At 32.0% G+C, this 14,497-nt stretch overlaps 1 protein-coding gene across 3 annotated transcripts in view; it reads left to right on the top strand.

Annotated features, from left to right (window-relative positions):
• Positions 1–14,497, top strand: part of LOC124543246 (forkhead box protein L2-like) — a 112,850-nt gene that overhangs the window by 76,936 nt on the left and 21,417 nt on the right. For 2 of the 3 annotated variants that reach the window (XM_047121388.1, XM_047121390.1), the window contains exons 4-6: positions 4,902–5,052; positions 5,240–5,571; positions 6,197–6,413. In XM_047121388.1, coding sequence (XP_046977344.1) covers positions 4,902–5,052; positions 5,240–5,571; positions 6,197–6,413 — 700 coding nt within the window. The remainder of the gene's footprint in view (positions 1–4,901; positions 5,053–5,239; positions 5,572–6,196; positions 6,414–14,497) is intronic. The other variant, XM_047121389.1, reaches the window with a different exon arrangement.

Genomic DNA, 14,497 nt, shown 5'->3' with positions numbered 1-14,497 from the left:
ATTGTTCATAGCATACAATGCCCTGGCGGCGTTCGAACATGATACGGACCCTATACTGTCTGACGCATTCTTTGAGTGGAAAGTGTTCGCATTTTTACATAGAACATATATATGTTACCGGTATATTGTAAATACCGTTATATTATAACAAATCAATCCACGTTCGACAATGTTGTGTCGATCAATTACAGTTGTACTATAATTATACAAACCTATCCAGTGAACATTCAATGCTCTGTTTACAAATTTACAGCGCTAGTGACGTAGCCACTACATTACATCAAAATAAACGATTTAAAAACAGCTATATTTTGCGTTACGCCAAAATATTATAAATATTAGAATGTTATTTATTTTTAAAATTAATCTAAGATTTTCGTCAAATCGTAATTAATATGTAGTTATGATTTATTAGGAGACGTCCTTTTAAAGTTATAAATTAATTACAAAGTTTATACATCCTTTTAAAACAGGTTTTTTATTATACTTCAGAATTATTATAAAACTCTCTCTAATAAATCAGACCTATGAACACACTCATTACGATTATAACGTTTGTTCCACAATGTACAAAATATACTACACTATTTCGCTAAGTACAAAAAAATAAGTAAAATATTTATTATAATTATCAGAAAACAATTATTAACATAGTTACTGATTCTCCGTTCCGAATTAGTAAATTGAAATGTTTGCTCTCACAAAAACACTGAAACTTACTTTTAGATATGGCTGAAACTACAGCAATAAATTCAATTACAAATATTATTAGGCATTATTATGTAAGAACTTCATCTCATTTCACGATAAAAAAAAAGTTAACGAAAATACACACTAAGATATTGTACATCGAACGCACACAAATGCAACATGTATCGATGTATTTATGAAAAATTGGTAATTCAGTTAACTGGGTTCGAATTTCAAATGTCTGCCTTCAACTGAACTTGTAACAGGGCAATATTAGCCGGTCAATCAGCTGTATCCGGATTACCTTATATGTTACTAACAAAGCTTGGAGGATACATTGAAAATTTCTTATATGGATATTATGTTGCAGTCTGGACGTTTTGTATGTTGGTCCAGCTCGTTAGGACGTATCTGAGATTCGTCGGATTTTGTGTGTAGACTAAGTCTATCTATATCGGTGGTGTAACTTTGAATGCAAATATGACTGTTATATTTTTGTGTAGTTAATTTATTAGTCTGAATATCACGAGAGTCGAAATCCAGGACACTGAAAGGAAGGGAAATATTCCTTGTATAAATTCAGCAGGAGTAGATTTTTTTAGTTGGGATTAATAATTGCATGGTTCGGAATCACTTTAAAACGTTATTCCTGCGCTCGATATGTTGAATGATGAATGGTTTAATTAGAAATTCTTAATTTAGAAGCCTTTTTATATGCCTATAAACTATCGTTAGTCGTACGTCAAAATCCTGGTGCCTTATCTTGAAATGCTCGATCGGCCGATGAGAAATATCGAGTTTCTCTGCAGAGAAATTCTTCGAAATGGCTGTTTGGAAATAGGTAAATACTCTCACATACCGGATAGTAGTTTAATCATGGTTTTCGATTGGCAGAATGTCTTAAATGAAAGAAATTAAGAAATATCGATGAAAAATAATAATGTTTTTTCTTTCAAAAATATACAGAATAATCTACTAGAACTATTTCTACGAATATAAAGAAGAAAAACCAAAACAGTTCTGTAATATTTTCTCATAAGTTAATCTGTGTTAGTTTCAAAAACAAACTTCTAACTGACACGTCAAAATGTAAAATACGACATTGACTGTAATTATTATAACATTTAAGGGATAAAAGCGTCATTATAGCGTATCACCGTAAATGTATTTGCAACATTTTACAAGTGAGATACGAAATGAGATCTTATAGTGAAGTAAAGATCTTCTCTTTCCGCTATTAACGAGGTTTAGTTTAGTGTTATCAATAAACATAAAGTAAGTAAAAGTAAAGTAACAGCCTGTACAATTACCACTACTGAGATAAGGCCTCCTCTTCTATTAAGGAGAGGGTTTGGAACATATTCCACCACGCTGTTCCAATGTGGGTTGATGGAATACTCATGTGACAGAGTTTCGATGTAATTAGAAACATGCAGGTTTCCTCACGATGTTTTCCTTCTCCGCCGAGCACGAGATGAATTATAAACACAATTTAAGCACTTATAGTGGTGCTTGCCTAGGTTTGAACCCGAAATCATCGGTTAAGATGCACGCGTTCTACCCACTGGGCTATCTCAGTTCATAAACATAAACTGAACTTGAATATAATTCTTCAATATTTTAATTGTCAAATGTAGACCACTACACGTATACTAGAATTTTATAGATATGTCATCGTAAACAATTTAGTTAAGTAATTCACGACGACGCCCCCCCCTCCATTTCACGAGGGGTTGCGGGGGTGGGGATTACTCAAGTCATGCGTTTGCGTTAGTCTTGAGTCAACCACAGCTCGGTACACATGGGTAGTCATTAACTTTGCCGTGGATACCAACTCATTGGTAAAGTTTCTCTATTACGTTTTCTCGTAGTTTTTCTTCTCACATAAGTTTTTAAAGATGAACTAATATATAATATGACTTGATAATAGTCTTGGATGCTTACCAAAAATCGTTTTCCACAATAAACGTTTTATTTGGAAAAATAAAGATAACTCAGAAAGTACAAAATCGATGAATTTTTAAATAGATTTACTGCATTACGCAAGCTTTCTCACGTGGCCCTGAATCATAAACAGTACACTCATATGAGACATTATTATACGTACTACATATATACTTGTATATGTTGGTACGTAGATATTAATTTTTTAAGCTTATTCGATCTCATTTTGGACATCAGACTTATGAATATATTGTGTGATGAAAATATAAATGCGATTTAAAATTTAAATATTTTATTTTATTAAATTGTGTTTTTGCTATCGTTTACGTTGATTTAATCTCTTATACCATCCAATATTATTGTTCTACGTTTTATAATGTGAATCAATTATCATAATAAATATAATTTGTGATAGGTTCAATTGTTTAAATTATCAAAAAATATAGGAAGGATAATAAAGATAATTTCACATGGAATAAATAATATCGTTACTAGAGATCAGGGTTATGAAGTAGAGCATATTTCGAGTTGGCTATGAATCTTAGAACTGTCATTTAAGTTAGTGTGCGTGTACCACACAGCTACGATTGTAGCAATATAACACACACATGCAGCCTTGTCGCACACTTGCGTTGTAGCGATTGGATAAAAGAGTGAGCGTCATCGCGAATTGAACTATCTATAAACAAAATTTTACGACAACATTAGCATAGTTCATTTGTTACACGTTATTAATGGTTATTATCAAAGTTAATTGCTATTTAATGAATTCAACGTTACTGAAAATTGTTTTTAATTGTCAGTGAAATGTAAAATTAATTGCATATATTTCTTTTATTACTGATTTACAAATAAGTGTCGGCTGTTTTTAATTCATTGAAATATTTCAACGTGAATTCGAAGAAGCTTACAGAGATCGGTACATTGTATACGTTTTTGAAATGAATAATATTCATTCAAAAGAATTATTTATTTAAGCGTTTCTACATGGAAATAAAATCTTTCGGATCAGTTCAGTCTTTTGCATTTCAAGCTACCTAATATATTAAATATATATTTTTTATAAATAATAGCTGAATATTATTTTTTTGTAACAATTTTATTCTAAGACGATAAATGCCAGAAAGTAATATAGTTAGGTTAGGTTAGTTCAAGTACAAGTTAAATTCACAATATAAATTCAAGATTCATAGTTCACTTAACTCATTAAACGTACGAATATTATAATTTCAAAAACTGGCGGTAATGCAGTGACAGATTAACTAATTCGCCTAAACACTGAACGTTCATTGGCTGCCTATCACGTCATCGTCTGTGACCGAGCAATCAACATTCAGATTAATGTATAATATATTATCAGATATCAGTTGTTCCAACAATTGAAGGTTAGGTTATAATAGTGCTCAAAAGAGATGGACAAAGCAAGCTAATTATAAAGGGTCCGTTATATGCATAGGTTGTGTATTTACAATGATAAGTATTATAGTTACAAGGGGCAAAAATGTTTAGGTTTATGCCGCTACCGATACTAAACCACGATTCCAAGAAAACCGTATTCGGAGGCACGTGCGCGCAGGATCGGCTAAATCTTGCGTATACATTAACATTGCAATAACACAATGTTCTATAGCCTAGAATGTATTGCTAGATTTGAATTTCTGGTTAATAATGATGAAATTTCAATTAGCGATAAAATGATAAAATAGACAATATTTTAGAGTTTGCTTTTACGTACAAAATCTTTTAAGTTTCCCTTTTTATTCGTGTTATTTAGGAGCCGTTTGTAGCTGCTTTTATATATAGTATCTATTAGTGATGATAACAGCAGGCTTTAAACAATTTTATTTGGTTAATTTGAATGTTATATTTGGTAATAAAATTTAATGTTTGTTGAACTTAAAATAGGCGTTATAAAAAATAGAAAAACGTGATATTAAACAGAAAAAATATTTGATAAGTAAACAATTTATAATTAAAACTTATATAGGCGAGACATTAGCGAGCTGTAATTAATGTAGATTTTTTATAAATAGATCATACTTATTATAGATCTGTTGTTTAGATAGTTACTCTTATATATTTTCTCTCTTAAATAGTAAAACAAGTTTAACAGATAAAGTAATAAATTATTGAAATACATCATGTGGTTCACGAACGTCTAAATAAGTATTCTTAATTTTGATTGATCTTTTGATATTTGTCTCAAAATGACTTTGAAAACTGACGAAATCTCAATTTTGGCCTGATCGTGAGCAATTATTCACCAGGAACTTCGACGTACGACGGTCGCCTCTGTCTCCAAGACGGTCCTGATACCTCCGAAAACCCCATACTCAAAGGCGATGAGGAGCTATCAAGAGTCTATCAGACTCTAACCCTACCACCTCTATCACGAGAGGACGGAGCCAACTCCAACAGGTAATGTAAATTCACTGTTTCGAATATAAAAAAAAAAATACTGCGAATGTTGTATTATGTGATAAAACATCCCAATTATATTAATGCAATCGCGAAGTCATAGCACATATCTAAAGAAGTATTAACTGCTTTGAACGTGGATACTATGAGTTAACGAAGTGATTAAATAGTCGGGTATTATTTGCAGCAGCGATACAAAGAATAAACCAAATACACCGGCTCCAGCTAGTCCAGGAAGCGCGGAAATGAAGCCCCAGTCGACGACCCCAACTTCCCAAGTCCTTACCAAGCCACCATATTCCTACGTGGCTTTGATAACAATGGCTATACAGAACAGCCAGACTAAACGCGCAACCTTGAGCGAGATATATTCTTATATCACCAAGGAGTTTCCATTCTTTGAGAAAAATAAGAAGGGATGGCAGAACTCCATCAGGCACAACTTAAGCCTAAACGAGTGCTTCATAAAAGTACCGAGAGAAGGAGGCGGTGAAAGAAAGGGGAACTATTGGACTCTTGGTAAGTTGATATGTGTTCTCAATGCGTGGAAGTGCATTAGAGCTTGGAGTATTTATGTGCAAGGTGATGCGTTAATGTGATTGGTTGCGAGTATTCTACGTATTATGTATCAAAGAGTCGTTATGTGGATATCGAGAATCCTATGATGTAACTTCTTTTCAATTTTCAATTTTCGAACACGAATTTGCAATATTACAACACTCCTCTAATTTGCTTCCGCGCTTTATAGATCAGTCTTTGTTGTTGTTTTTTTTTGTTTATTGTTCATTATGTGAAATTTAGTCATAACATTGGTTGCGAGTGTGTACATGCCCTTTTTCTATATGCTATGCGAATAACGTAGCCAGCGAAACTTTGCCACGCAAAAATGCTCGCGAACACAGATGGAATTTACAAGCTCAACAAATTTTTGTACCAGCGTTATTGATTTAATTTATTTAAAGTTTATTGTTATATATGTTTTTTTATTAACTAAACGTACTATAAGGACTGTGTCCTACTTGAACTATTCGTGCTGCAGCTGCTAAATAACTATGTGTTCGTTTTGCTGTGCCTTTGTTATCATTACATTTATTTTATGACCATTTTACTGGGGACAGTTTTTGTGAATATAGACTTATTTTAGATCCCCAATGCGTCGATATGTTCGAGAATGGAAACTATAAGAGGAGGCGTAGGATGAAGAGGCCCTTCCGAGCGACGCCCTACCCTAAGACCCTATTCGGAGAGGGCTACGTGACGCATGTGGGACAGCACCCGCACATGCAGTCGATCTCGCTGGGCCACAGGAACTACTTCGGGTCCACTTCTCCTTATCCGCCGTCGTATCCGCGCTACGATACGTAAGTTTGAATTTACAATCTGATTAATTATTTTAGAAACGATGGATGGATTGTGTGAAAGACGATATGTTTAAGAATAACTTTACTTGTGAGATGACGTCTGACAGAGAAGTATGGAAAGACAAGACATGCTGCCCCGGCCCCAAGTAGAATTGGGTTAAGGGCAGGAGGATGATATTATGGCTTTATTTAATTTTATTTCATTCGGTTAAATACATCTCTAATTGTAAATAATTAACTCATGAAATATTCAATAAGCCCCTATTATATAACAAAAGTGTAATTTCGTAAGAATTCGACTCGTATCTCACTTTTAAAATTTTGCCAACATAAAATGCTCTCTAAAGCAAAAATATGAAGAAAATTTAATGAATTAAAAATATTGACTGGAGCCTCTCGATCAATTTAAGATAATGTTTGATTTTCGTATATAAAATTGAATTTTGTAGAAATTGCGATGTGTACGAAATTAATACATTCGAATTCGACTTATGGGGATATGCAATGTCGCTTATCACATTGTGTCATTTAACGCGCGTACTCATCGTTGTTTCGAGTTACTTCATATGGAGTATACAATATAATACAAGTATATATACAATTACATACAATACAAGTTTTTGTACATCTATGTATCAGTAATTTTATGTAAAATAAATCTCAATTATAAACCGAATAAAAATCATACAATCTTAATTTATTTATTTTAAAAAAAAGAATATAATATATAAATATTAAAATAGATTAAAAAAGAAGTCGTTTAAAATAAACTTTAACATTATGTAATTATAAAATACGGCCTAAACTAGGTATCAGTGCGTTGACATGTTACGCGAGGATTACCAGTGAACAATTTTGAATAGCCTTTAATAGTTTGTTGTTTAATAGTTTGTCGTTGAATACCCTACCGAGAACGATTCAGGAATTGAGATTACGGCCTTAGTCTGTACACCCTTAGACGACCTCCATGGTCGAGTGGTGTGTACACCGGTTTTCATGGGTACGCCACTCTGAGGTCCCGGGTTCGATTCCCGGCCGAGTCGATGTAGATTACCATTGGTTTTCTATGTTGTCTTGGGTCTGGGTGTTTGTGGTACCGTCGTTACTTCTGATTTCCATAACACAAGTGCTTCAGCTACTTACATTGGGATCAGAGTGATGTATGTGATGTTGTCTCATTGTCTCATTGTCTCAATGGTCAAATCGTTTTACGGTTATTCGCCACCTCTATATAGCAATAGTAAATAACTAATATTGTGGTCGAAGCTTGGGGCATATTTAAATAAAATACGTGTAAAGTCAGCTCTCTCTATTGTGGTATTCATATTGAGCATTTTTTGGTTATATACTTGAGAAGTTATTGAAACTTACAAATATTTATAAAACGCACTCTTTCAAAACTTTCTTTGATGTTTCTGAACTGTCATTTCACTGGAATGCACTATGAATATAATTGTCCAAAGATAAACTCACTAGAACTTGCAAATGTATTAAACAATATTCATAATCATAATAGGTAATTAATTGATTTGGAGCCCAATGGCTCTGCCGGCGGGACGGGTTTCCACTACGACACCAATTTCTTTAAATACTACAGTTCTTTATATTCTTCTCTTACTTTTTAAAAAGCTAATACATTAATATTTAACCTTTTTAACCCATCAAACATCAAGGTAAATACCTCATGCAAAAGGAAAAATTACTTATTTAAATTGACATGACATTTATAGCACTAATTATAAAAGTATGTTACAGTTAGTATGATTGCTAACACGAAGGTTTGCAATTGTTAGAGTTACTAACTGTATAAGAAGAGATAAATAGTTTAATCGCCATCAATCAGATTTTTCTTAAATTTTCTCATGTTATAGCTGATGTTAATTCTCGGATTTTATCGCTATGACAGGCAACAAGAGACAAACATAAAGAGACACTTCACCATATATATTAGACAAACATAAGGATGTTACTATTTTATAAGATAAATATAAAAACTCAAAGCTATGTAAATAATGAGCAAACATATACTCTATTTATTCATACGCTCAGTAAACGGTGAAAGCGTAAACGCCTCGACTCGGATTTTCAGCCGTCTCTAAAATTTGAATTAACCATGTCTGTTTCGAAAATATGATGAATATGTGTGTTTATTTACTGTATATCGTGTGTTATGTGTGTGGGTATGTACTGATGCTCATAGTTTCTGAGATTACAAATTATCAACCTTTAATATAACGTCTAGATTATATTAAAATAATTTTACTAATTAATAAACACTAGCGATATATATCTACATTTAGATCTTATAGTTTCTAATATGTTTGACTTTTACTGTATTATCGTACTGAAAGCATCCATAACCAGTATTGGGGCATCTCAAGACCTGATGATATGATTATTTATATATTCTGTGATGAACATATTAAATAATGCATCTTCATTTATTATTTGTTAAAATAAGCAATATTCATTTCGAATTTTATTTGAACTTTATTGTTCAATTATTAAATATATTAATAGCTTATTTGGCCAAATTATTAATTATTATTCCTCATTACAGCTATTATTATATTACGCATGGAATTACTATAAACCTATTTTTAAAATTTCGAAACCTTACCTTAATGGTTTAAGGGTTCAATCTTACTCCGTATTGAATGTCAACGAAATAAATTTCATGAATTAACTTTAAAAGCGTACAACAGTTTATTTCTCAGAAATAATAATGTTAGAATGGACCACTCATGATGTTTTTTATGATATAAGTATGCCAGCAAACCAATGGGCCACATGATGGTAAGTGGTCAATATAAATCGCTTGGAACTAAGATGTTATGTCCATTATGCCTGTACTTTCTATGATGTTAGAATATCTAATGATGGATGGTACAGAATTAAAGTAAAATTATATATGATATTATTTTAAAAAGTATATACTAAAACACAAATATTCATTCAAAAAATAATTACACACAATTTGTACGTAGAGCAATAAAATCATAATTAAATGTTAACGTGTCAAGATAAATTAATTAATTACGAAAATATTTACATATGTGCGTTATTATATTTAATAAACAAACGCACATTGTGACCGTTTATATGTATCCAAGAACAAAATAAAGATAAAATCAAATAAATGTAATCGGTTGAATAAAAACTTAATCACTAAATAGTCTATAAAATAATACATCCTGTATTTTTTTGGCAATCATCAGATTAGTTACTTTATTTATATTTCATGTAAATTATTTATTATTTTGGTACACAGTCAATTTCCCATACGAGAGTGAAACCATTTATTTTTAAAACTCAGCCTAATTTGAGAATAGCTTATTTAGATATTATTAACACTTTTTTTCCGTTTAAAATATATGTAACGTATTTTGTACCAAATATTTGTTTAATATTTTATCTACCTATTTGAACTCGACACAACAACATACAATTTATATGAGTCAATCTATATGTAATAAATATTTAGACATAGTAAAATATATGTATTATCTCCGTGTTTATAAAATTCTATTTTAAATTACAATAAAGGTCAACTAAAAATAAAAAATTGAAAAAAATTAACTTACAGAAATTAAATTGTTCAAATTAATTAGCGGCCTTATCCTCTGTTGCCTCCAGGCCTTTACTCCTTTGTTGCCCCAGGGCCTCGAATCATCAAAATTCGACCCGGTCGATTGGTTTTGGAAAAGGGGGAGGTTCCAGGTGATAGGTACTCTATGCCCTTTTCAGTATCTCTGACAACATTGAACTTTAATTGACGGTCTTTGTAGTACCTAAAACACGTATAATTACAAACCAGATTCCAGATTTAAATATTTTTTTTCTTTTAGAAATAGTTAAGACAAAAACTGTTACGTTTTAAATTTTACCTGAACAGTACATTTGGTGAATTTATTTATTTACGAGCTCCCTGTAACTTTTTTGTATTATATTTTAATTAAAATATAAACCTAATTGGTTAAATTAAATCAATCGATAAATTTTCCCTTAAAAAAAAAATAAGGCTTCGTGTCTTCGTGAAGTAACACAGCGAATGCCTTGCCGCTTATATCGTCTTGATTAACTAAGATATATTCGTAACTATCTTTGTATTATGATAAAATTATGAGTTGTTATTGCGAATATAAATTATTTACCAAGTATAATTTTTTGTTCTTTTGTCATGAGGGATAAAACATTTATATGCATGGTGTGCATATGGCAAAATGTGATTCGAACTCGCGAATTCGGTTTTTCCATAGTTGTTCTACAAGATTCTGCCTTTTGCTATTTCATGATTCTAGGTTAATATAGAATAATGATTCCCTTTGTGTTTGTATAGGCGACATAGGCAATGCCTTATGACTGCGTAGACTTAGAGACTTCATTTCAACGAACAATCAGACAAAAATACCAACAATTAAGTGACCATGTTAGAGTTTCTTTAGAGCTACGGAATCCTAAAAGATGACATTCGAGAGAAGAAGGTAATTAATAACACTCATATCGAAAGAGTAAGAAAACAAAATGACATGGAGAGGAATAGAAGAGGGAAATGCAATAGCAGGGATACAGTTGAGTGATGATGAAATCGATCGAAAAGATTGTTATCGCTCTTTTAAATAGCGTAAGTAACTGTGCGTTTGAACGCCAGCGACAAAAATTGTACTGCACACAAAGATATGTTTGTTTATATAGATTACTGACATGTTTATAGAATGTCTAACATTAGAGTATCAAGTTTTCCTTATGGTTATTATAAAGTAACAGCCTTTAAATTTCCCACTGCTGGGATAAGGCCTCCTCTTCCATTAAAGCGAGGGTTTCGAACATATTAAATCACGCTGTTCCAATGCGGGTTGGTGGAATGCACATGTGGCAGAATTTCGATAAAATTAGACACATGCAGGTTTCCTCATGATGTTTTCCTTCACCACCGAGCACGAGATGAGTTATAAACACAAATTAAGAACGTATATATTGTGGTGCTTGCCTGGGTTTGAATCCGCAATCATCGGTTAAGATGCACGCGTTCTAACCACCGCGCATTCTCAGATACGATTATTATATTTGTAGTAATAGTCCGTAAATGTATTGTTTCAAACTTTATCCTTTATGGAAGGAGCTTAATTTACCGCATCATATTAGCAGATGAATTATAGACTTTTATAGGAATTACCACCAGTTTTTTCATCTTGTTGTCATTACATTAGATTAGATTAATTAATAAACTTCAATTTAGTTTACGTAAGCTCAATAGTGCTCGAATTTGAGCCAGCTTCACAGCTCATCGTGGAAACGATGATACATTTTTAAATTTTAATTGTGTAACTGGATTTATTTTGACGTGTAATTTGTTTGCTAACGAATGACGAATACAAAGCATTTTACTATAACATAAAATATATGATTAAGTTTAAAGTATAAGTAGTCGCTTGTGAATCAAAAACATTTTATATCAGCGATTGTTCGATCGCTTGTATCACAAAAAAATGACACAAGGGTCACTCAACACCGATAAAAAAACCCCCGAATATTATCGTTTTTTTTTTTTTATAAGTCAATACGTGTTTTTATTATTATCGTAGGAATTATATCGATTGTTTTTTTGGTTAACGCTTAAATTGCGTTTGATAAATAATCAAACTAGTTATGAACTATAGTTCCCGGGGACAGTTTTGATTCCGAGTCCGACTATTAAAATTTTATTGGGTTTCAGAAAATCTCAATAGGTCCGAACTTGAAGCATTGCCAGATGCATTGAACCTGACATCTCAACGGATTGTAAAAGTGCATATATATAATGCTTACTGTAACAAAATCAGCGTTCTCTCGAAGTGGTCATAAATAGGTAGCAACTTTTAGGTCATAACAAAATGCGTTAATTGCTATTTTCTCAATAATATTTCAACTATTTTCATGCACACGATGAGTGATCGTTGTAAATTATCAAATTGAAACATAACAATTGCCATGAGAAATTATGTAACATAGAATTTTCAGATTAGCTATCCGTAATTTGTTTCAATTATAATACTGAAATGTCTGTTATTTGGAAAGCATTTGAATTAAATTGAGAGGAACAAAATAGGCTCACAAACGTACTTGTGATCATTGATGGTACCCCAACCATTTGTACTATGGGCATTACACGAGTGCGAAATTGATACTTACGAGTATTTGGTTATTAATTATCTGTGCTCATATTTCATACATTTTTTTTATATAATACAGATTGCATACGAAATTAAAATTGGCTCATTTTTATCTCTGTATGTGTAATCACAATTCAATTTGGAAACGTTTCTTACGTTCTTACCATCATTCCACGCGTTATATAATTACTATTTTCATTATTTATTTTCATATAAATAAAGCATTAATTAATTTTCATGTAAATAAATGTATCAAATAAGTATTATAGAGATGTTATCCATATAAGGAATGGTTATAAGAATATATGCAGCAGTTCCCCGATGATTACAGTTTAACAGTTAGTACCAGCCCAGTCAATTATATTATAACTATTATTGAAATATATTTCAATAATATGTAAACTATTTAACAGTTACGATATGGAATTATTGTTTTTGCCGATATACCGTTAAACCGGTGGAACTTTTCAATGTGATTATTTAAAATATTTAAATTATTATTATTTACCAAAACATGTTTTTAACTTTATTATATAATTATAAAAGATACTATAATCGATCAGGTATATGACCTTATTTTTTATAAGGTCGTTTGAACGGTTGGCAACAGATTGCATACACGTGACTGATATTCCCTGATAACCGATGCAAGGAGGTCAAATAGCGCTGCAAAACTATGATTCAGATATCAGCTTATGCTTTTTTTTTAAAACGATATACTTTATTTCGTTATCAATTTTTTTTTATATTCGATTTTGAAACGAAATAATCTATACATACATAACAAATAGGCAAAACGAAATAGTTCACAGTTCTATTTTGAAACCGATCTTTTTTTTGTTTGGCTGTTGCTGACGAACTTCAGAACCATGACTAAAAATAATGGAAACAGGAGTGGAAAAAAAAAGGAAATATCCAAACATGTATGGATTTTAATCAATTTTAAAATAATTATTTCTGAAGGTAAACCTCTTGGTTGTAGGCTTGTCTGGTTATCACCTACTCATCAGATATTCTATCTCTAAGTAGTAATAGTATTGATGTGTTTCAATTTGAAGGGAAAGTTGATTAGGGTAAATACAGGGCCAAGTAATATAACTTTATCAAGGAATGTAGCACATTGGCCATAAAATGAATCGTTAATAAATTTTTTTTATGGTGTAGGTTGGCGGACGAGCATATGGGCCACCGTATGGTAAGTGGTCACCATCGCCCATAGACAATGACGCTGTAAGAAATATTAACTATTCCTTCCATCGTCAGTGTGCCACCAACCTTGAGAACTAAGATGTAATGTCCCTTGTGCCTGTAGTTACACTGGCTCACTCACCCTTCAAACCGGAACACAACAATACTGAGTACTGTTATTTGGCGGTATAATAACTGATGAGTGGGTGGTACCTACCCAGACGGGCTTGCACAAAACCCTACCACCAAGTCATACCAATCGACCAATATCTACAGAAGGTGAACATTTAGAATCAGATTGTCCATTTGCCAGTCCTATGTAATAAAAGAATATTTTCTAAAATCTATATTAATATTATAAATGTGAAAGTAACTTTGTCTGTCTATCTGTCTTTTCACGACCAAACCGCTGACCCTGATGAAATTTGAACTCCAAAAAAGGACATACACTACTTTTGCCTATCACATGAATTCTAACACTACTAGTTTTTATTAATAATTGTTAAATGCACTTCTTTATAGTTGTCTTGTTGGCAATCCTTACATATCATCAATTCACCCGATAATTTAGATTTAATTATAATTTGTTCTTATGTGTAGGCTTGTGTGGTATAAAGGAAATAATGTGTGAGACAAGCTTTGGGGTATTGACTTTGTGACTTATATATCCTGTAATGCAAGAGCCGGTGGGCGCTGGTTCAAACCCACGTGGCACATTTACTTGTCTGACGCCGTTGAAATAAA

Source organism: Vanessa cardui, chromosome Z (genome assembly GCF_905220365.1).
Source record: "Vanessa cardui chromosome Z, ilVanCard2.1, whole genome shotgun sequence".
Classification (NCBI taxonomy): Eukaryota; Metazoa; Arthropoda; class Insecta; order Lepidoptera; family Nymphalidae; genus Vanessa; species Vanessa cardui.
Note: the sequence above shows the minus strand (reverse complement) of the source record. Positions and strands in the feature narration are given on the sequence as shown.